Source organism: Scyliorhinus canicula, chromosome 18 (genome assembly GCF_902713615.1).
Source record: "Scyliorhinus canicula chromosome 18, sScyCan1.1, whole genome shotgun sequence".
NCBI lineage: Eukaryota > Metazoa > Chordata > Chondrichthyes > Carcharhiniformes > Scyliorhinidae > Scyliorhinus > Scyliorhinus canicula.
The window spans coordinates 55,230,885-55,255,245 of NC_052163.1; the positions used below are offsets into that span (position 1 = coordinate 55,230,885).

The 24,361-nt window shown below is 45.2% G+C and overlaps 2 protein-coding genes across 13 annotated transcripts in view; one reads left to right on the forward strand and one right to left on the reverse strand.

The window, feature by feature from the left end:
• Window positions 1-10,540, forward strand: part of gas7b (growth arrest-specific 7b) — a 489,810-nt gene extending 479,270 nt beyond the window's left edge. For all 3 annotated transcript variants that reach the window (XM_038777399.1, XM_038777398.1, XM_038777400.1), the window contains one exon: window positions 7,314-10,540. In XM_038777399.1, coding sequence (XP_038633327.1) covers window positions 7,314-7,427 — 114 coding nt within the window. In that variant the 3' untranslated portion in view covers window positions 7,428-10,540. The remainder of the gene's footprint in view (window positions 1-7,313) is intronic.
• Window positions 10,541-11,868: 1,328 nt separating this feature from the next.
• LOC119953289 (myosin-16) overlaps window positions 11,869-24,361 on the reverse strand; it is a 456,622-nt gene continuing 444,129 nt past the window's right edge. For 8 of the 10 annotated variants that reach the window (XM_038777389.1, XM_038777388.1, XM_038777387.1 and 5 more), the window contains 2 exons: window positions 24,046-24,192; window positions 11,869-12,848 (listed from right to left, as the gene is read on the reverse strand). In XM_038777389.1, the coding sequence (XP_038633317.1) occupies window positions 12,702-12,848; window positions 24,046-24,192 (294 nt within the window). In that variant the 3' untranslated portion in view covers window positions 11,869-12,701. The remainder of the gene's footprint in view (window positions 12,849-24,045; window positions 24,193-24,361) is intronic. The other 2 variants (XM_038777396.1, XM_038777397.1) reach the window with 1 other exon arrangement.

Here is a 24,361-nt window from a genome sequence, read left to right on the forward strand (position 1 = left end):
GGAAGAATAAAAAGGCAGTGTATTACTTAAAGGCAGAATGGCTGAAGACCTCTGGGATTCAGAGTGATGTATCTGCCCTCATGCATCAGTCACAGAATCATAGAATCCCGACAGTGCAGAAGGAGGGCCATTCAGACCATCGATTCTGTACCAATCCTCTGAAAGAGCACCTTCCCAGGCCCAGCCCCCAATCCTCTTGGGGCTGGTTTAGCTCAGTGTGCTAAACAGCTGGTTTGTGATGCAGAACAAGGCCGGCGGCGCGGGTTCAATTCCCGTACGAGCTTACCCGAACAGGCGCCGGAATGTGGTGACTAGCGGCATCTCACAGTAATTTCATACTTGTGACAATAAAAGATTATTATTATTAACTCCACCCAACTGTTGGATACTAAAGGGCAATTTTAGCATGGCTAATCCACTGAACCTGAACATCTTTGGACTGTGGGAGGAAACCGGAGCACCCGGAGGAAACTCACACAGACACAGGGAGAACGTGCAGACTCTGCACAGATTGTCACCCAAGGCAGCAGTGCTAATCACTGCGCCACCTCTCATAAAAAGTGAGTATGCATGTAATCAAGAAGGCTAATGAAATGCTACCCTTCAGTACGAGAGGAATTTAACATAAAGTTAAGGATGTTATGCTTCAGTTATACTGGCCGTTGTTAAGATCACATCTCGAATAGTATGTGCAGTTTTGGTCTCCATATTTAAGGAAGGATGTAAATGTATTGGAGGTGGTTCAGAGCAGGATTACTAGATTGAAACCTGGAATGTGCGGGTTATTTTGAGGATTGGCTGAACGGACTGGGCTTGTTTACACTGGAGTTTAGAAGAGTGAGGGGTGACTTGAGTGAAGTCTATATGATCGTGAATGGTCTTGACAAGGCGGACGTGTAAAGGATGTTTCCTATTGTAAAAGTCCACAACTAGGGAGCACTGTTTTAAAATTAGGGGTCACCCTTATGGGATGGGTAGAAATGTTTTTCCCCCGAGGTTCGTGCGACTTTGGAACTCTCTGCCTCAGAACATAGTGAAATTGGGGCCACTGAAATTTGTTAAAGTAGAGATAGATAAATCTATGTTAAGCAAGGGAATCAAAAGTTATGAGGGGAGATGGAAATGTAGAACTCAAAACCCAAACAGATCAGTCATGATCTTATTGAATAGCGGAGCAGGCTCAAGGGACCAAATGGCCCACTTCTGTCCCGATTTCATATGTTCATATTGAGTGAAAGAGCGCAACTGAATGAAAAATTGGAATGTTTCAGCCCTGCTCCACACAGTCCTGGAAACATCTGAATTCTAGATTGGCTCACAGTTGTGGGTATAGGACAATGTTTTTCAAAGTGGGGGTCGCGACCCACCGGGATAATGTAAAATGGTTCCCCAAAAGGTCTCCAAAAATGATCCCCGGGGTTCGCCTGACCTTTTACCCCATTTTCTCCCTCGGTGAATTATGGCTACAGTGCTGTGTGTGGCCACATTAGGCTGAGGTAGAGACCGGTGCCGTAGACATTCTGCCTCCTTGGGTTATTTTCTAGTCACCGCCACCGACATAGCCTCCAGCAGCCACTCCCGTTTCTGCAGCAGCTGATCATCCAGGTTAGTCAGCACCTGCACATACAACTGAAGAGTTTAAAATTTAAAAATCTATTATCGCTTAAATTTATTTCCTGCAGATACTTCTTCTGCACAATGTTAGTTTTCAGCAGTGCTTCACACTCCTCTTTCCAGGCCTGCACTCCCAACCAAGATCAACTGACTGCCGATTGGAATAGCTATCCACAAGTACCCAGTCAGTAACTCATAGCTGGAGTTACTTATACTGGATCGAGCTCTCACAGATAATTCCTGTGTCTCCTGTGGGGTTCTCCCCACCTTTCAATTGGTCCATTTTCACAAAGCTGATTTATATTTGCCCCATTCTGAACCCGCTCTGGGGCGATGGGTGTGTGTCTGTGAACTCCAACCATCCCAGTCAGGGGGAAGATGCATCTGTTCAAGTGCAGATCATAGGAAGCACAGAGTCAATGATCACACAAAGAGACCGTTTTAACAGTTAACGTTCTGCATCGGATGCATGATTAATGTCTGCCATTGTTACCATTGTCAATGAATCTTGAATTACGGTTACCGTTAACCTTGTCAGTGTTGGTTCAATTTCAGCGAAAGTTAATCTTGTTGATGTCTGTTTCAGTTACCGTTAACCTTGTCAGTCAGATCTATGTTTAAATTTGTGCTGTGTGTGTATAAGGGGTTTGATGTATATTTAAAATGGGGAGCCGCTCTCATAGCTCAGTTTCTGAGATCAGTCGCTCTCTCAGTGAGACTGACTTTGTGATCAACGATGAGTCTCCTTCCTTCCCCATCGGCCCAAAATGCAGGTGTGTTTCCAACTATTGCCTAATTCCACCTTCAAACATGTCAGGAGTCTGCAATCAAACGTCTGGCTCACTGATTTGGCAGAGATTTTTACTACAAATTAATTAGATCTCCAAATAACAACAAAAATAGAAAATATATTTTAATTTAGAATTTTTTATATTTAATAATAGAGAAGTGCCAACAATAAACGTGAAGTTTTAAAAAGTAACTGTGGATTGTCTATTGGGTCGTGAGAGGCGGCTATTTTGCAAAAATGGGTCGCCAGAAGTTTGAAAAACACAACACTGGTATAGGAGACATCTCTTGTGAAAGCAGGTGAAATCTTTCTGCCTAACAGCACAATTTCTTAAACTTAATTTACGGGATGTGGATGTCACTGGGAGGCCAGCATTTATTGGCCGTTTCTGGATACCCTTGAAAAGGTGGTGATGAGCTGGCTCCTTGAACTGCTGCAGTCCTTGAGTTTCAGGAGGAGTTCCAGTGTCATTTTTTTTTCCTCATTCGAAGGAGCCAATGAGCAGATTTTGGGAAACTGAAGAAAATAAATGTCTTGCTGAGCAAAAATAAAGCAATAAATTGAGCTTTTTAAAAAAAGAGTAATTAATAAAAATTACCGTTAGAGTCCAGCTCACACCCAGTCTCGATGTGAGAGTGGGTGAGAATATGCTTGGGTTTGTGGAGGGTGAGGGTGACTGTTAATTAATGATATTGAGTGAGAGACACTCTGTCTTTCTCTCTCACACACACTCACTCTCTCCTTCCGCGCAGACATACACACTCTCTCACTCGTTCACTCTCCCTATCACACTTCGCTCACACACACTCACCCTTCCTCCCTCACACACACAATCCCTCCCCCTCTCATGCACACACAAACTCACAGCCTCCCTCTTTCACACACATTGACTGTCACCTCTCTCACACACACATTCACTGTCTTCCTCCCTCTCACATACTCATCGTCTCCTCCTTTCTCACATAAACTCGGGACGACTTAAAGGAAATGAAACAAAGTCCCGGGTTGGGTGTGTTTAGCCAGGTGTTCCCCGGCACTGGCACTGCCGGCAACGACCCTGGTATGAAATGGGATTTGGCTTAATTTCTGGGTCGAGCCAAGAAACGACCCGCTGAAGCCACGTTCAGTCCCGTTTTAAACGGCACCCCGATCTCTAGACCCCACCCTGAGTTCCAGACCTTCCCCCTGATTTCTCAACTTACCAATGAGGGGGGAGGTCACGCCTGCGCACCCCACCTCATAAGGGCATGGCACCTTATAGTCCGATCCCTGGCATGGGCAAGATGCCACCTGAGCACCTTGGCACTGCCCAGAGCCCGATCACCGAGGGCCACCCAATCGCCTGGGAGACCCTCCCCTCCCCCCTCCCCCCAAGTGCCAGTGCACCTCGACCATGGTTGTGGAAATCAATGCTACACGGCGCCCGCTCAGGGTCTCTGGCGCAAGGCTGCTAGGTCCCGGGCGCTGGATAGATCCAGCGTAGACATATTCAAGTGAGACTAACTACTCACTCGAATATGCAAATCTGGATGGCGACCTCAAAGCATCCCGAGTCGTGCTTGACGCAGCCGATAGATCACGTCGTCATTCTCCACCCCCCCCCCCCCCCCCCCCTCACACAAACTCACTGCCTCCCGCTCTCTCACACACAAACTCGGGCACAATCTAACAGGAAAAAAAAGTCCCGTTCTGTGCCTGTTTAGTGGTGTCGTTCCTGGCAGAATTAAACAGCCCTCTTTTTGGAGGGGCCTTAGTGGGGAAGGCCCCACTCAATTACATTTCCTGCACTGAGGAGCTCTGCTCGACAGGGCAGGAAGAAATCGGAGCACCATTTTTAAATGGACAAGCCTGGTCTACAAACCGTCAAAGCAAGTTCTGAATATATGACCACTTGCCTTTAAGTTACTGCACCTCTAACTTTCTATTGGATTCCGAAAGGACAGTTTAAGGTTCTTTAAGGCCAATTCATCTCCTTCCTCAAAATACCACCTTGAGCTGGGCTCCATGAATACAGTGAGATTCTTGCAAGGGGCTCTGAATTCTTTATTTAAATGACTGACCTCACTACATTCAAGCAAGGCCAGTCTTAAATTAAAAGAAAGTACATTCTGTGCTGTGATACATCAGTGCTATTATTGGCCCTGATGGATTTTCATTCAAGACAAATGTGGTTCCCATATCTACTTCCAGTTCCGCCAACCACAGTGACCAGAGGAAATGCTCTTTTATGTGCCCTACCTTGTTCTTTGAATAAAGTGGCCCAACATGCAATAAGCAAAATTCCATAAGAGGACTTGTCCCTTTAAGTGTGGACCAAATAGGCTCTACTTTGCATGCTCTACACGTCTCCATAACAAAATGTGTCTATCTTGGGCCAGCGGGGATTGTGGAAAAAACAAGTATAACAAAGACTAAAGGATTTTATTACCCTTGTGTATGTTCCTCATGGCAAATTATTCTAATTGGCTCTACTTCCCAGATGCTACATGGTCATGCAACACTCAGGACTCAATTTGAAGCTACATTTTAAGCATAAACTGGCTGGGCCCCAAAAATTGTTAAGTTTTACTCTTTGAAAGGAGATTCTCTCACACAGGAAACATCAACATAGGATCTAAAAACTGTGATGGTGGGTATATATGAGGGAAGACCATGCATCCACATTTATTCTCGAGCCTGGCATAATACTTTTGAAATTGTGTGTTTGTGTTTGAGGCATAACCATCGGCCTGAGGAAATTTGTCTTGTTAGAGATTGCAGAGGATGTTTAATGTTGACCGTGGACAGTTGTGGATCACTGTCCTTCTGTTGCAGATGCAACCTACTTTATATATTACCACTTTTAACATTGTTCACACCCAAATTATGGCTTTTGTACTATCTGAGACTGCCTTATGCATGTTGAACCACAATTTGGACTGAATGAGGACTTCCCTCTGTTTACCAGAGGCCCGAATTTTCCAGATCTTTCCGAGAAAATATTATTTCAGGCTGAGGCATTGATAGTATTTACCTTCTCTGAACTGTAGAAAAACTTCCTGTTGCCCTTGTTTAAGGGTTTATGCAGCTAGTGTTTTCAAAAGCAAACGCTCACACCCAGCCTCTTAGACGGGTGCCAAATTTCCCAGTACTTTCACCCTGTGCCTTGCTATCCGGGATTATCACAATATGAAAATTGTGCCAGAGTGTTGGATCTTGACTCATAAATGCTCAACAAATTTCAGATTATATTCGTCCAATTTTGTTTCTAGCTTTTATTTTGGTAAGTTCATGTAATCGAAGCAGCATCTTTATCTTTCAACTTAAACAGACAATATTAGTTTCACCATTATGGGAAACCATTAAATATCCTACAGCTCAGCTTAGCCACTGATTAGCTCTTGCTATTGGAGAAATCCTTCTGTTCACAGATTATGAAGGAAATTGCAAAAGTAATGTACAGTTCATTATGTACAGGGGCAGCATGGTAGCACAGGTGGATAGCACTGTGGCTTCACAGCGCCAGGGTCCCAGGTTCGATTCCCCGCTGGGTCACTGTCTGTACGGAGTCTGCACGTTCTCCCCGTGTCTGTGTGGGTTTCCTCTGGGTGCTCCGGTTTCCTTCCACAGTCCTTTGAGGAGGTGGACGACAGGTGTGGGCGATGTGAGGAAAGTCCTGCAAATCATGTACACATGTCCTGGGCGTGCCCGAGGCTGAGGGGCTTTTGGCAGGGATTTTTAACATTTTTATTATCATAGAATTTACAATGCAGAAGGAGGCCATTCGGCCCATCGAGTCTGCACTGGCTCTTGGAAAGAGCACCCTACCCAAGGTCCACACCTCCACCCTATCCCCATAACCCAGTAACCCCAACCAACACTAAGGGCAATTTTGGACACTAAGGGCAATTTGTCATGGCCAATCCACCTAACCTGCACATCTTTGGACTGTGGGAGGAAACCGGAGCACCCGGAGGAAACCCACGCACACACGGGGAGGATGTGCAGACTCCGCACAGACAGTGACCCAAGCTGGAATCGAACCTGGGACCCTGGCGCTATGAAGTAATTGTGCTATCCACAATGCTACCGTGCTGCCCTTTGCGGATTTGCGGATGTCATGTCGGAGGTCATGCAAGGGAGAGTGGCTCTGAGTCCAGAGATGGCGATCTTTGGTGTGTCGGAAGACCTGGGAGCCCCGGGGGAGAGAGGCCAATGTTTTGGCCTTTGCTTCTCTGGTGGCCCGGAGATGGATTTTACGGTGATAGAAGGACTTGGAGCCCCCAAAGTCAGGGGTTTGGGTTAGCGACATGGCAGGGATTCTCAGGCATGAGGAAATTGAATTCGCCTTGAGCGGTTCATTACAGGGGTTCACTCGGAGGTGGCAGCCGTCTTTGAGAAAAATTAGACTGTCAGCAGTGGAGGTGGGGGGGGGGGGTAGATGAGGGGAAGGGAAAAAGGGTAGGCATGGAAGTGACAAATAAGGGTAGGAAAACCAATGACGGGAGGGTCGGATTGGGCTGGCGTTGTGTTTTTATAAGCCATGTTGGTTGTGGTTTGTGTTCGACGGTGGGGGGGTGGGGATGATGGTTATTTGGTTGTGGGTTCTGTCTCTGTTGGATGTTGTTGTTGAAAATTGTTAAAATTATAAATGCCTCAATAAAATATTTTCCAAAAAAAAAGCAAAAGGTATATGAGAAAAAACGTTTTCAAATAGCGGGTGGTTAAGTGTTGAGGCAGGTTCATTCAAAGCATTCAGAACGGCATTTGTCTATTATACCTGAAAAGGAAAAATGTGAAGGGTTAGGGGGAGAAGCCGGGAGATGGGCCAAACCGCCGCCTCCTTCATTGTAGCGATTCTGTGAATGTTTGCCACTTTGTAATGAAAGTCTGGCAGTGTTTTATATTTTGTTTTTTTTTCCCCTTCTAGACTATTGAACCAGTGGACAAGCTACTCCAGAAGGTTGAACCCAGCAATGACAGAGAATTATGGGTAAAAGAGCACAAGACAGGCCATATCCGGCCTGTGGACATGGAATTATAGAGAGCAAGCCCTTAGCGGCAATACATATTTTTTCCACAGGCATTGACTGAGCAGTTAATGGTTGCTGGTCTTCAGATGAATGGATTGAGTCGAGGAGATGAAGTGCAATGAAAGTTACAGTACAAGCTCATAACCCAGTGCCTTTGGTGTTCATGGAACAAAAAGAAATGTTTAAATATTTAGCCATCTGTGTCAACTTTAATAAGCAGTTTGTTTCTTGTGCTAATAGGAGTTTTTTTGCCAATCAAACTGCCCGTTCGCCAGTAATGGTGGAAAAGCTTTCTTTTGCATGCTAAGCATGTATATATAGAGTGCTTCGGCTGTCATTGATTCCAACACCCCTTTCCCCCACACTCCTTACATTCCAACAAACAGTGCAATGTGGTTGTCCCTTGATCAAATTGGGCACTTTCACATGAAAACCAGTTCTCACTTTGGTTACTGAGTAGAAGGTTTCAACTCCTCACACGCAAGTTAGCAAATCAATATATCTAGTAGTTGACCACAATTGAGAGTTTTTGCAACCTGGACCCGGGTAAAAGGCAGATAGATGGGGGAAAGTTTCTGAAGATAGGTGTGCGGGTGTGCAATGCATGATGAATTAATTGTTACACTCCTTTTCGGAAGGAGCAATGAATGAAATTTGAATTCCACGTCCAACCTTTAAATGTGAGTCAAAATTGGGCTGCCTCTAGTTTTAGATATCTGACTATCAAGTTGATTTCTAGAAGGACCATTGGTGAGGTTAAAAACACCCAAATAAATTCTTAATGGCAGAGTGGCACATCAGGTGTTGAAGTTTTAAATTAGCCTTCTCCCTGTTTTGGTTGGTGCTGATGGGTGGGATCCTCCGTTGCCGCTGCAGTGAAATGGAGTATTGGCTGAGCGCCAAATTCCCCGTTCTCGCTGGCAGAGTAACAGGGCAGACTTGCAAAGTGATTGCTTTTTTACTTTTTGTGTGATTGGAAAGCTTTCTAGATAGGTGTCCTGTGTCTCTTTTCAGTAATGCTACTCTGTCCTCTTCGCCTTGCATCTTATAAGTGTAGAACCTGTGGTTAGTACTGTTGCTACCTGGCTCTAGGGACCCGGGTTCGATTCCTTGATTGGGTCACCGTGCGGAATCTGCACGTTCTCCCCATGTCTTCCTGGGTTTCCTCCTGGTGCTCCGGTGTCCTTGCACAAATCCTGAAAGATGCGTCTGTTAGGTGAATTGGACATTCTGAATTCTCCCTCAGTGTACCCAAACTGGCGCTGCAGTGTGACGACGAGGGTGCTTTCAGTAACTTCATTGCAGCATTAATGTAAGCCTACATGTGACACTAATAAAGATTATTATTATACTGCTAGGTCACTCTGAGATGCCTGGGATTATCCTTCGATTTTGTGCCCAATTCACTTAATTCCTATAACTTTCTAGTCAGACCTATTCACTTTGTCTAATATGTGCTTGTGTACACTAATCAATGTTTTGAGGCAATTTTGTTTAATATTTCTCTCTACATTAGCTTATAAAAGATGTCCCTTTCTTCTGGGTTCCAGGAGCTTATCCTTTCATTTCGAGCAAGTGATTAGAGAAGATTCTGGGTCCCATTTGACTGCACTGTATTTATCAGCTTGTTTGGGCTAAGCCTCATGTTAAAGTACATCTGTGCAGCTCAGTACATAACGTGTTGCGAGGAGTTAACTTCTCAACGCAGTGCGAATGTGGAGAAGGTGGCTGGAATTCTCTGGCCATTGGGATTCTCTATTCCTGGCGGCAGCGCACACCTGCTCGGGGGTTACCCGTGTGGGGTGGCTTTAATGGGAAATCTGCAGGAAGAGATAATCCTCTTCCCCCCCCACCGCGCCACCAAATGGCATGCCCCCCAAGAAACACGTGGCTGGGGGCCAGGAGAATCTGGCCCAGTGTTTTCTACTGGGACGTGTTGTTTAGCGAATTCAGTCAAAGGCAGAGGCTCTTCTGCTGCCAAAGGAATCTCAAATGTGAATGATCCAACCTTCAAAGCTATCACAATAAAATCTAGATTTTTATTGGGTTTTGCAGCTCTCCTATCGAACTGTCTACTCAAACTGAGACACACACCCATGACAATTCAGAGGCCCCATGAAAATTGAAAGAGATAAGCGGTATGGAGCAATGATTTGTATCTTTTTGTGAAGTTCAAGTGACCCTTTCAAAACTAAGGACAAATACCTCGGGGTGGAGGGGAGGGATAGGTCCTCAGATTGCTTCCCTGGTACGCCAACTAGTGTAAGGATGTGGATCAGACTGGAAAGGTGGATCATGGAGAAATTAAGCAGTGCTTTACTCTCTTGCAACTGCCTGAACCCTCTGAGAAGGGTGGGCTGACAGAAGAAACCTACTTACAATCTGGGTGTGAGAAGCAAACTTCCTGTTGGAAATGTTAGTTGCACTACTCTCAAACTCACTAATGTAAATCATTAGTAAGATTTGCAACCTTTGTAGTAGATAGGTGAGGCGCATGTTGAATGACAATCCAATCCTTTGCACATTAATGTTTATTAGCTTATGGAAGGGGGGGGAATCTGGCACTGCTGCTATTTTATGCTTTTCTTTAAAATAATGCAAACTCGATTAAAGAATAATACAATTAACAGTTTACAGGAAAATAGGTCTATATTGACTGGGGTGATAATAACATGTCTACTTACAACTTTAAACATGAATACTATTTGCATATCTTAAGTGCCATTGGGTTTCATAAAACCAGTGACATTGTCATAACAGCACAGTTTCTCTGTATATACAATATTTTGAAATGCTACAATGTACTGTATAAAGGTTCCATAATATTCCATAAACAGCTTCAATCATTGGAGAAGATAAGGTTTACGATCCACAATGTTTTCATGTGAAAGTATCCCAAAGTGAATTTGACCAAGCTGTATTTGCAGCAATACAATGATTCCTATTTAACACCCTGTGTATGTTGCTTTGAATATTGTGCAAGTTGTGATACATGTTCTCTCGAGTTAAATTGATAGTTATTAAAACATTCACAGCATAAAAGCATTATATTTCATCAAAAGGCTGTAGCTGCTAAAATCTGAATGTTTTCCATATAATAAATGACATCTTGTTGAAACACAGCGTTTTAAGTGTGTTGCAGAAGATGCTTGCAATCTCCGTTTTAAATAGTTCTGGATCTCATTACGTACACATGGGTTTCATGGTAATTTCAACTGCGAATGCCATCAAGCATCTTTAAATGGTAGCAGTTATGTGGGGTGCTATCACAGAAGTTTACTGAACTGCAGTACAATTTTGCAAATCAATACCCAATCCGTCCGCCTTGTTGACAAAAAAATCATCTCAATTGCAGGTGCGGCTAGTTGAAATTGAGTGTCGACCTTTGTCCCCCTCAATAATGCATCTTGTTAGCATGAGTGGGAACCATTGTGAATTTCATTTACCAAGAGGATCTGTGTGAAAATGTTTTACAGTAAAATGCTGACAGATTGCCAGAGTGATCAGAGCTGGGGGGAATTTCATAAATGGAGATCCGAGACATTTGCACTGTGGGAAAGATGTGAAGGCATTGGAGAGAGAGTGCAGAAAAAGATTCACGAGACATTCAAGGGATGAGGAACTTCAAGCATTTGGAGGTGTAGACTGGAGAAGTTGGGGCTGTTTTTCTCACAGGAACAAAGGCTGAGAGGAGATTTGACCAGAGGTGTTTAAAATCATGAGGGGTCCAGACATATTGGGCAGCATGATAGGGAGAAACTGTTTCCACTCATGTGAGGATCAAGAACGAGAGGGCACAGATTGGCAAAAGAAGTAAACGCGATTCGATAACAAGCGTTTTCACTGGGTGAGTGGTTAAGGCCTGGAATGCGCTGCTTGAGAGCGTGGGGAGGTGGGTGCAAGTGAAGCATTCATAAAATAATTAGATTTGTGATTGGGAAAGGAAGGATGCAGGGTTAAGGGGAGAATGGCAGCATGAGAGCTGCTAATTCCGAGAGCTGGTGCAAACACAATGGGCTGAAACAATTTCTGCTCTGAAACAATTTTGAGAGTCTGTGTTTCTTGACGGTCCATTTGCCAACTCCTGGGCTGTGATTTTTAACTCATTCAAAACCCACCCTGTTTTGAGTCAAAAACAGGACAATTAACAGAGTCACCTAGTTCAGAATCCTTCACAATGATTCCCTACAGTTGCTTCCCCTGCTCCAGAACATTAAAGTTGAGCCTTTTGTTAGACTTGATGCTCCTAATCTAAAGGCACTGGCTGGCTGATGGCAAGGATATTCTCCCTCAGCTGATTTCCTTTCAGTATTTACTCCAAATGTCTTGCTCCATTTGTGAGCCAAGACAGTGAAAATTAATGAAAACTTTCACTGAAGGTGAGAACTGGTCATTATAACTACATCCCAACAAGTTGCATCTTCCTTCCTCCAAAAGAAAAATTCAGTTCTAAGAAGATTACATTGGTTTATTATATTTTAAAATGCACAGCATAATATTCACAATCATCATAGATTACATAAAGGTTATAAGACATTATAAGGTAAAGCAAGGACTCGCTGCGGAGAATTTCATCTGCAATTATGGGGTTATTACATTATAGATTCGACCAAGCAGTCCTCAATATATATATAATATATATGTATATATAAATACAATGCAATTCTCAGTGATACAAAAATGCATTGGTTTAAAATTCCAACATTTAACTATGGTGTGGCTTCAAAACATGAATCAGCACTTTGAGCTTGTAAGTTACTGAAGGGAACTTTAATGACAACCTTGGAAAGCAAGAACTAGTCTCTGAAATGTTGAGTCAAAGCATGGCAAACTACAATTTGAATCTAGGATAGCTGACCAAGTTTAACCATGTTATATTGTTAACTGATCTGACTAAGTAAATGCTACATTATTTAACCATTTATGTGGTTGCTATCAGTGGATGAGGAAGAATGCCTGATCTACTGGTACCATGCAACAGTATCCATGACCCATTGCTCCCAACTAACTGATCTCTCATGCAAGCACAGTGCATAAAGTCACATTGAACACAAGCAATTAAACGAGGAAAATACATTTTTTTTTAAACGGATGAAATGCCACTTGGTAAGACAGTTTGTTTTGATGCTCCTACCAGTCTGGATGTCCATTTACAACACGCAGGCAGCAAAGGCATCAAGCTGTCCACATCATTTTGTTTTACGTGACTCCAGTGAAAAAGGTTTCCCTGTTTCGTTCTTCCTAGGAACAGTTAGTACATGAGATATGGCCCTTTCTTCCGTGTGTCAGTCTACAATCAGCTTCTTCAGAGAATTAAGGTAAGTGGGAATGAGAGAGGTGGAATCATCATCATTCAGGATTTTCTCGCCACGTCCTTCTGACCCAGCAGAGCTGGGGGACCTCACTAGGGTGGCAAAGGGGGAATTGTAACCCTATGGATTAAGAGAGAGTCAGAAAATTAATTTGGTTGTATCCTGTGTGTGTTTCAATGTATATCTATGGTGTTGTCTATGTTTATAGGATGATGTAGTCAGGCAATGTATCAGACAAATTGTAGAAGGATGGCGACTCACAAATGTTAAATTTCTTGATTAAAAGATTGTGCTGCATTAAGTACACAAGAATTGAATTTAATTAAAAGGAGATTTAGACCAGGGAGCCACCAGTGACTTATCATGTCCAATGTCTGGACAATCTGGTGAAGCAATTAGTGAAAGCAAATAGCACATTGATAAATATAGCCAGAACTGTCCAGTAATAACCCTGCGGACATCATTTACAATGTCCTCAGTTGGATATGTGGCCAAAATGAGACCGAGCAATAAGACTGATCCCAAATCTAACACAAAGAACAAATAATAAATGGTTAGGATGAGTAAAGTTCAGATTAAGCAATAAAAATTGATCAAAAGGTGTAAATTTAATTGAGTGGAAACAGCTTCTAAACAATTCTAAGAATTTCTTAAGCCAAATGTTATCTCCAATATTCCAGATGAAATGACACTGGGGAAGTTTTAAAAAAGCAGCTACTCGAACGGAAACATGACTGAATGTACTTCACTCATTCTTTCTAATGTTTTTGATTGCATTTAACTTCAATGATTTGCTTTTGTTATATAATGAGGTTTGTAATATTGTTTTGTTTTGGAACTCTTCAATTTAAAATACAATGAAGGGGGTTATCTGACCGATCCCAAAATCAGCCTGACAACCAGTCTGGGTTTTTAAAACCAGTCTGGGTGTCCCCAATTATTTCTTTCCAATTAAGGGGCAATTTAATGTGGCCAATCCACCTAGCCTGTACATCTTTGGGTTGTGGATGTGAGACCCACGCAGACATGAGGAGAATGTGCAAACTCCACACTGACAGTGACAGGGCTGGGATTGAACCTGGGTCCTCGGTGCCATGAGACAGCAGTGCTACCCACTATTCCACCGTGCCATCCCAAGTCTGGGTGGGTTGATTAAGAGATTGAATGGGGCCCAGATTGTTTGACTGGGAAGTAGGTGCAAGCTGTTTACGCTTGGAGACAATGACAGCTGCCTGTGTGTACCAACAGAGCATAGACTGTCAGTCTCCAAAGTCCCAGAAAAGAGGTAACAATTTTATGTTGTTAACAATTGTGCTTTAAAAACTGCCCTTCCAAGATAAAAGAGAGTTGGTGTCCCAAGGATGGATAATAAGCAACTGTACCTGGATACAAGGCCCATGTGATTCATATTTTTCTGAAAATTCACATGAACAGTTTGCTATCCAGGAGAAAGGTAGCAGATGGAGGCTGAAGCTGCTACGGTTCACCAAATAGGAAGGTGGATGGGTGCTTGCACTCAGATTGAAAAGACCAAATATTTTTGGATCTGAATGAGACTGCCAGATTCAGGTAGCTTGGATGCTGGGGGAAGAACCTCTACGAAAAACCCTCAACATGAAAGATAGCTTTGGGGTTAAAGGTTAACATGTTGGGAAAGGAAAAGATCAGAGATAAATCCTCAGCAGCTAAGAATCACTTTGGATCGGGTGCAGAAAAATCAAAAACCAGTTACGGAACAATGTAAAGTACAATTGTGAAATGGGATTTTCGGTTGTGTTGAAATGAAAAGGAGAAACTTCTGTTTGGTAGTTTAAAGTATAAGTTGCCTACACAAGAAGTGTTCGATCATTTGTTGCTCCTAGTTTACTTACTACAGTTGAAGTCTTAAAACATGAAAATCATGTTGTGCCATCCTTTCAGCTATTTTTAAAATATAAATTTAGAGTACCCAATTCATTTTTTCCAATTAAGGGGCAATTTAGTGTGGCCAATCCATCTACCCTGTACATCTTTGGGTTGTGGAGGTGAAACCCACTCAAACACGGGGAGAATGTGCAAACTCCACACGGACAGTGACCCAGAGCCAGGATCGAACCTGGGAACTCGGCGCTGTGAGGCAGTAGTGCTACACACTGCGCCACCGTGCTGCCCTCTTTCAGCTATTTTTAAGTGGATGTTTGAATTTATTTTTGAAAGTTAATGGTCTCTCTGGTGATCCTGATACTGGGAAGACCTCAATAATCTCCATGTTCTTTTCCAAAGCGAAGGTTTGAAAAGTGCAGGAGAGAAGTCAAACTAAATGATAAAGTGGAAAATTGGGTTTAAAAGCTCATGGATTGATGGAAGTGTGAAATTTTGAAATACCAGGGTTAGGTTTCAAGCAAATGCTTTCATTGACAGCAGGCAGAGGAGGTCTGCTGTTCACTAAAAGGAAGCAGCTTATGGAGGCCTGAGCTAACGTTAGGCCTTGCTTCCATTCTGTCAGCAAGCTGCTCGTACTTTCAGATCTGTTCACCTGTTGGGTAGGGAGGGAAGGGAAAGTTGTGAACTTGACAGGCTTGTGGTGGAACCCAAGAATTTGTGGAGAATAACTTTTTTTTTAAATGACACAGCATTTTAAATGATCACTTTATCAATAGCGGTCACGATCTCAGCTGAACGGTAATAAAGGTTTAAGCAGTCCCTGTTTGCCTGATGACACATTGGCACTCCACCAGCTTTCACCCATACTCTGAAACCTCAGATGCCAGGGACCTTCACCCCACTTTGTCAGGTTGGATCCACTCACCAGGTTCAGTGTGCATCCATGCAGTACCACCCCCACATGCCTGAACGTGGGAATTCCATCTTTTTAAACTGACGCTGATCAGAGGCGTTTGTTTAAAACAAATAAGTCCTTCACATGACTCGATCGAGCTTGAAAAACCTTTTTGATCGAGAGGTGATGACCAAACCCATTTCGGAGGCATCGATAGCTGCACTTTGACTCTGGAAAGGTTGTGGCATTGTTCATATACTGAACATTGCTGCAATGCTGCAAACAGACCTCACACCGACATAACGCAGCACCAATAATGGGCAGCGAAACAAACGTTGAAGTCGGCTGCTAACTCCCGGTGACGTGTTTATTGGTGAATCAGCACATAATAGGTTATCATTTATGATATCTCAAGAGAGGCCTTTGACCCAAATGTCTGTCCGCTGTTATTAGCTGTGCAGTAAAATGCAATTGAATTATAACTGACAGCAGCTGTTAACTCCTGACCATATACGTAATGTGGGTCATGGGACACAGAGCAAGGTCCATATTGTTGTTACTGCACTGGGGCTCCTGGCAAGGTTATTGCACATTAACTTTTGTGAAAATTTGAAAAGTGTTATTTGCAGGACTCCTCCAAAGGAAACAAATGGAGAGAACAGGAGAAAACATTTGAGGCCAGAATTTTGCTCATGGCCCTTGAGGAAAGCTACGTCTGGACCCTTGTGTCTAAATGATGGTGAATCTTCCTTTCAGAGTCACTCAGTGGGAAAATGGAAAAAGATGCACCAAACACTCCGGCAGCCGTGACTCGACAGCCATTGGCCAACTCTGTACCCCTGTTCATCTCAACACACCCCCCCCCCCTCCCCCACACCCCCACACCCCCACACACAAACAACATCAGCACTGCACATCTCCATGAAAGCTGTCAGCCCAGCCGAAAGTGCATTTTTCCCAAAATAGGCTTTACGGCACGGGTTTGCAAACCTTGTCGCAATTCCTGTTGGGGGTCACGGGATGAGATATTGGAGGTGGGGCAACGCAAGGTCATGGACCGTAAGGGCAGCGGTGGGCAGCCAAGTGCAATTCTTGCAATGGGTCACTTTGAGAGAAGTACAACTTCCCAATAATGTTCTGAGGCAAGAGACTGGCTGTTTATCACGGCATCCACTGGAGCCAGCCCCCGTTTGACATAGAGAAGAGGTGGGTGGCAGGGTCAGGGAGGAAAGTGGGGTTGGTAGGGGGAAAGTGGGTATGGCAAGGTGGGGTGGGCGTGTGAGGCAGGGTTGGTGAGGGAAGTGGGAGTGGCAGGGTCGCGGAGGGAAACAGAAGGCAGCAGGTTGGGGAAGGGAAGCATTGGAGTCTGTGTGGGGAGGGGGGGGTTAAAAGCATTAAATGGGGTCACAGTGGGGGGGGGGGGGGGTTGGGAAGCTTGGGAAGTACTGGGTACGCAGGTATATAGATAACACACAGACAGACACAAACAAGTTACAGACACACCCAGCGCATGGCCTACCTTTAGTGGTCTCATTGACATGGGTAAAGGTTAAGTTGGGAGCTGCTTGTTGTGAGGAGTTTGGTAGGCCTGCTGTGGTAGTAAATTCAGCTGTGGAATGACAGCTGGATGAACTGAAGACTACGAGTAAAGGTTGAAATCAGTGTCCACTCGCTGTTATCACAGGCAGTGAACCAGGAAAATGTAAAAAAAAAATCAATTTAGCACTGGGTCATCTGGCTTTCATCCTGTGTAGTTAAAGGATTTGCAGTGTAGAAGCGCGTAAAACAGGTCCCAACAGATGTGCTGTAAGGCAAATTGGACATTCTGCATTTTCCCTCTGGGTACCCGAGCAGGTGCCAGAGCGTGGTGACTAAGGGCTTTTCACAGTAACTTTATTGTCACAAAAATAAATATATAAGTGGTAACTGCAGGTTCAAAATGTGATTAAAGAGATCCAATCATTCAAATCACACAAATCTCTAGTGTTTTGTCAAGAGATAAAGAGACAGTAAAAGCTCAACAGTCCGTGGGACAACCACCTACCCTGTTGTAATTTTAACCACATTTGAAATCCAGCTCTTCGTGTCTGCTCGCTCTCGATTTAGCTGGCAGACTGGAACTATTTAGGCCACAGGCATCAGATGACATTTGAATATACAGGAAGCAGTATCACTCATGCAGCACTTCGCTCCTTATAAAGCCCTCCAAGAGGGCCAGGTAAAGAGCTGACACGTAGCACATGTAACACCTGGTATGTCGTACCAGAGAGGGTCAATCACTCTGAGTGAGTGTATCAGAGAGGGACAATCACTATGCTAGTGAGTGTACCAGAGGGACAATCGCCCTGAGCTAGTGAGTGTACCAGAGAGGGTCAATCACTCTGAGCTACAGTGAGTGTACCAGTGGGACAATCACTCTGAGCTAGTGAGTGTACCAGAGAGGGTCAATCACTCTGAGCTACAGTGAGTGTACCAGAGGGACAATCGCCCTGAGCTAGTGAGTGTACCAGAGGGACAATCGCCCTGAGCTAGTGAGTGTACCAGAGAGGGACAATCACTCTGAGCTAGAGTGAGTGTACCAGAGAGGGACAATCACTCTGAGCTACAGTGAGTGTACCAGAGAGGGACAATCACTCTGAGCTAGTGAGTGTACCAGAGAGGGACAATCACTCTGAGCTAGTGAGTGTACCAGAGAGGGTCAATCACTCTGAGCTACAGTGAGTGTACCAGAGAGTGACAATCACTCTGAGCTAGAGTGAGTGTACCAGAGAGGGTCAAACACTCTGAGCTACAGTGAGTGTACCAGAGAGGGACAATCACTCTGCTAGTGAGTGTACCAGAGAGGGTCAATCACTCTACTAGTGATTGTACCAGAGAGGGTCAATCACTCAGAGCTAGAGTGAGTGTACCAGAGAGGGTCAATCACTCTGCTAGTGAGTGTACCAGAGAGGGACAATCACTCTGAGCTACAGTGAGTGTACCAGAGGGACAATCACTCTGAGCTACAGTGAGTGTACCAGAGAGGGACAATCACTCTGAGCTACAGTGAGTGTACCAGAGAGGGTCAATCACTCTGAGCTAGAGTGAGTGTACCAGAGAGGGACAATCACTCTGAGCCAGAGTGAGTGTTCCAGAGAGGGTCAATCACTCTGAGCTAGAGTGAGTGTACCAGAGAGCGTCAATCACTCTGAGCTACAGTGAGTGTACCAGAGGGACAATCACTCTGAGCTACAGTGAGTGTACCAGAGAGGGACAATCACTCTGAGCCAGAGTGAGTGTTCCAGAGAGGGTCAATCACTCTGAGCTAGAGTGAGTGTACCAGAGAGCGTCAATCACTCTGCTAGTGAGTTAACCAGAGAGGGACAATCACTCTGAGCTAGAGTGAGTGTACCAGAGAGGGTCAAACACTCTGCTAGTGAGTGTACCAGAGAGGGACAATCACTCTGAGCTAGTGAGTGTACCAGAGAGGGACAATCACTCTGAGCCAGAGTTAGTGTACCAGAGAGGGTCAATCACTCTGAGCTAGTGAGTGTACCAGAGAGGGACAATCACTCTGAGCCAGAGTTAGTGTACCAGAGAGGGACAATCACTCTGAGCCAGAGTTAGTGTACCAGAGAGGGTCAATTACTCTGAGCTAGTGAGTGTACCAGAGAGGGACAATCACTCTGAGCCAGAGTTAGTGTACCAGAGAGGGACAATCACTCTGAGCCAGAGTTAGTGTACCAGAGAGGGTCAATCACTCTGAGCAAGTGAGTGTACCAGAGAGGGACAATCACTCTGCTAGTGACTGTACATACCAGAGAGGGTCAATCACTCTGAGCTAGAGTGAGTGTACCAGAGAGAGACAATCACTCTGAGCTAGTGAGTGTACCAGAGAGGGTCAATCACTCTGCTAGTGAGTGTACCAGAGAGGGACAATCACTCTGAGCTACTGAGTGTACCAGAGAGGGACAATCACTCTGAGCTAGAGTGAGTGTACCAGAGAGGGTCAATCACTCTGCTAGTGACTGTACCAGAGAGGGACAATCACTCTGAGCTAGTGAGTGTACCAGAAAGGGACAATCACTCTGAGCTACAGTGAGTGTACCAGAGAGGGACAATCACTCTGAGCTAGTGAGTGTACCAGAGAGGGACAACACTCTCAGCCAGAGTTAGTGTACCAGAGAGGGTCAATCACTCTGAGCTAGTGAGTGTACCAGAGAGGGACAATCACTCTGCTAGTGAGTGTACGTACCAGAGAGGGTCAATCACTCTGAGCTAGAGTGAGTGTACCAGAGAGGGACAATCACTCTGCTAGTGAGTGTACCAGAGAGGGTCAATAACTCTGAGCTAGAGTGAGTGTGCCAGAGAGGGACAATCACTCTGAGCTAGTGAGTGTGCCAGAGAGGGACAATCACTCTGAGCTAGTGAGTGTACCAGAGAGGGACAATCACTCTGAGCTACTGAGTGTACCAGAGAGGGACAATCACTCTGCTAGTGAGTGTACCAGAGAGGGACAATCACTCTGAGCTAGAGTGAGTGTACCAGAGAGGGACAATCACTCTGAGCCAGAGTTAGTGTACCAGAGAGGGACAATCACTCTGAGCCAGAGTTAGTGTACCAGAGAGGGCCAATCACTCTGAGCTAGTGAGTGTACCAGAGAGGGACAATCACTCTGCTAGTGAGTGTACATACCAGAGAGGGTCAATCACTCTGAGCTAGAGTGAGTGTACCAGAGAGGGTCAATCACTCTGAGCTAGTGAGTGTACCAGAGAGGGACAATCACTCTGAGCTAGTGAGTGTACCAGAGAGGGTCAATCACACTGCTAGTGAGTGTACCAGAGAGGGACAATCACTCTGAGCTACTGAGTGTACCAGAGAGGGACAATCACTCTGCTAGTGAGTGTACCAGAGAGGGTCATTCACTGTGAGCTAGTGAGTGTACCAGAGAGGGACAATCACTCTGCTAGTGAGTGTACCAGAGAGGGTCAATCACTCTGCTAGTGAGTGTACCAGAGAGGGACAATCACTCTGAGCTACAGTGAGTGTACCAGAGAGGGTCATTCACTCTGAGCTAGTGAGTGTACCAGAGAGGGTCAATCACTCTGAGCTAGAGTGAGTGTACCAGAGAGGGACAATCACTCTGAGCTAGTGAATGTACCAGAGAGGGTCAATCACTCTGAGCTACAGTGAGTGTACCAGAGAGGGTCAATCACTCTGAGCTACAGTGAGTGTACCAGAGAGGGACAATCACTCTGAGCTAGTGAATGTACCAGAGAGGGTCAATCACTCTGAGCTACAGTGAGTGTACCAGAGAGGGTCAATCACTCTGAGCTACAGTGAGTGTACCAGAGAGGGACAATCACTCTGAGCTACTGAGTGTACCAGAGAGGGTCAATCACTCTGAGCTACAGTGAGTGTACCAGAGAGGGACAATCACTCTGAGCTACTGAGTTTACCAGAGAGGGACAATCACTCTGATAGTGAGTGTTCCAGAGAGGGTCAATCACTCTGCTAGTGAGTGTACCAGAGAGGGTCAATCACTCTGAGCTAGTGAGTGTACCAGAGAGGGACAATCACTCTGAGCTAGTGAGTGTACCAGAGAGGGACAATCACTCTGCTAGTGAGTGGACCAGAGAGGGTCAATCACTCTGCTAGTGAGTGGACCAGAGAGGTAAATCACTCTGAACTAGAGTGAGTGTAGCAGAGAGGGACTTGTACCAGAGAGGGACAATCACTCCGCTAGTGAGTGTACCAGAGAGGGTCAATCACTCTCAGCTAGTGAGTGTACCAGAGAGGGTCATTCACTGTGAGCTAGAGTGAGTGTACCAGAGAAGGACAATCACTCTCAGCTAGTGAGTGTACCAGAGAGGGTCAATCACTCTGCTAGTGAGTCTACCAGAGAGGGACAATCACTCTGAGCCAGAGTGAGTGTACCAGAGAGGGACAATCACTCTGAGATAGTGAGTGTACCAGAGAGGGACAATCACTATGAGATAGTGAGTGTACCAGAGAGGGACAATCACTCTGAGATAGTGAGTGTACCTGAGATGGACAATCACTCTGAGCTAGTGAGTGTACCAGAGAGGGACAATCACACTGAGCTACAGTGAGTTTACCAGAGAGGGACAATCACTCTCAGCTACAGTCAGTGTACCAGAGAGGGTCATTCACTCTGAGCTAGTGAGTGTAGCAGAGAGGGACAATCACTCTGAGCTAGAGTGAGTGTACCAGAGAGGGACAATCACTCTGACCTAGTGAGTGTACCAGAGAGGGTCAATCACTCTGCTAGTGAGTGTACCAGAGAGGGACAATCACTCTGAGCTAGTGAGTGTACCAGAGAGGGACAATCACTTTGAGCTAGTGAGTGTACCAGAGAGGGACAATCACTCTGAGCTAGTGAGTGTACCAGAGAGGGACAATCACTCTGAGCTAGTGAGTGTACCAGAGAGGGTCAATCACACTGAGCTAGTGAGTGTACCAGAGAGGGACAATCACTCTGACCCTCTCTGGTAAACTCACTAGCAGAGTGATTGTCCCTCTCTGGTAAACTCACTGTAGCTCAGTGTGATTGACCCTCTCTGGTACACTCACTAGCAATCACACTGAGCTACAGTGAGTTTACCAGAGAGGGACAATCACTCTGAGCTAGTGAGTGTACCAGAGAGGGACAATCACTCTGAGCCAGAGTAAGTGTACCAGAGAGGGTCAATCACTCTGAGCTACAGTGAGTGTACCAGAGAGGGACAATCACTCTGAGCTAGAGTGAGTGTACCAGAGAGGGACAATCACTCTGAGCTAGTGAGTGTACCAGAGAGGGACAATCACTCTGGGCTAGTGAGTGTACCAGAGAGGGACAATCACTCTGAGCTACTGAGTGTACCAGAGAGGGACAATCACTCTGAGCTAGTCAGTGTACCAGAGAGGGACAATCACTCTGAGCCAGAGTGAGTGTACCAGAGAGGGTCAATCACTCTGCTCGTGAGTGTACCAGAGAGGGACAATCACTCTGAGTGAGTGAGTGTACGAGAGAGTGTCAATCACTCTGAGTGAGTGAATGTACCAGAGAGGGTCAATCACTCTGAGCCAGAGTGGACCAGAGAGGGACAAGTTTTGAAGTTGTACCTTTTAATCTAAATTTATTGTTAATTTGTTTATGGGATGTGAGTGTCACTGGCATAGCCAGTATTTGTTATCCATCCAGTGGCAGCATAATAGCATAGTGGTTAGCACAGTTGCTTCACAGCTCCAGGGTCCCAGGTTCGATTCCCGGCTTGGGTCACTGTCTGTGCGGAGTGTGAACGTTCTCCCCATGTCTGCGTGGGCTTCCTCCGGGTGCTCCGGTTCCCTCCCACAGCCCAAAGCTGTGCGAGTTAGGTGGATTGGACATGTTAAATTGCCCTTAGTGTCCAAAAAAAGGTTTAAGTGGGGGTTGCTGGGTTAAGGGGATAGGGTAGAAATGTGGGCTTGCATAGAGTGCTCTTTGTAAGTGCAGACTCGATGGGCCAAATGGCCTCCTTCTGCACTGTAAATTCTAGGATTCTATGATCCCTTGCTAGGGTCATTTTGGTTAAGTGTCAGCCACATTGCTGTGGTTCTGGAGTCACAAGTAGGCCAGACTGCATAAGGATGGCAGAATTCCTTCCCTGGTGAACCAGATGGGCTTATATGACAGTCAATGATCATTGATCAAACTACAGACTAGTTTTTCCAATTTAGTTGAAAATTAAATTTGAATTTTTAGATTTAGAATTTGAAAATTAAAATTTGATTGAAAATTAATTGAATTTAAATGGAGTTCAACACTGGGATTTGACCCTGTGCCGCCAGATCATCAGCCTGGTCCTCTCTATTGCCAAGTCCAGTGACATTCTCACTTTGGCACTATTCCTCGGTAAATCCATCGGAATGGATTTTCCGTGCAATTTTGTTGCCATTGGCCGGCGGTGGGATCTTCCGGAGCCACCATTGTCAACGGGGTTTATCGGTGAATGCATCCCTCGCCGCCAGGAGGGTGCGCTTTCGGTGAGACTGGAAGATCCTGCCGGAGCGAACAGCAGGGATGTTCCGGCCTGAGTTTATATAGCGAGTACTAATGGTAAACTGTTAAAATAAGGGAGTGCTGCACTGTTGAAGGTGCAGATTTTCAGATCAAGTAGGTACAAAGGACTCCACAATCGGGCTTAAAGCAAAGCAAGGTAGATATTCCCCAGTGTCCTGGTCAATAATCTCCCTTCAACATCACTAAAAGCAATGGCCATGATCCATTCGTTGTTTGTTGGAACTCGCTGCCTAAGAACTGGATTGGGTGTTTTCTACATTGCTGCAGTGACCAGGTTTCAATAAAGTGCTTCATTAAATATAAAACGCACTGGGGGCATCCTGAGGTTGGGACAGGTGCTATATAAATGCAAGTCTTCCTTTGGATGCGTGGAAATTAATTTTCCGCTGATTTGCATGGAGATCACATTAACAGGAGGAGCATTAAAGTGTGACCACAGCAGAGTCAAACACCCAGTCACATTCATCACACAAAATGTGCCTCTGCACAAGACGAAACCAGCCAGTGGAAACCTTTACCGAGGAGTAGCCTTTGCCAAAGCTGGCCCGGTTCTTGGTGCGTATTTTGGTCAATGCTGCCTCGGCAATGTCGGCGCGCTCCTCCGCATCATCTAACTCATGGACCGTTTTCCGGTACTTTGCCAGATTCATGTTGGCCTGTTCTTCCTGGTGGGGGGGAGGGGGGGGAAACAAAACAAAAGAAGAGACGATCAAGAATTCCAAAGATGGGAACTTCTGCAAGCTCTTACCAAATCTCCGTCACCCTGTCCAACTTGGAAATCACCCTGCTCTTGGAAATGGACACTGTGCCTGAATTGACTTTGTCTCTCAATGC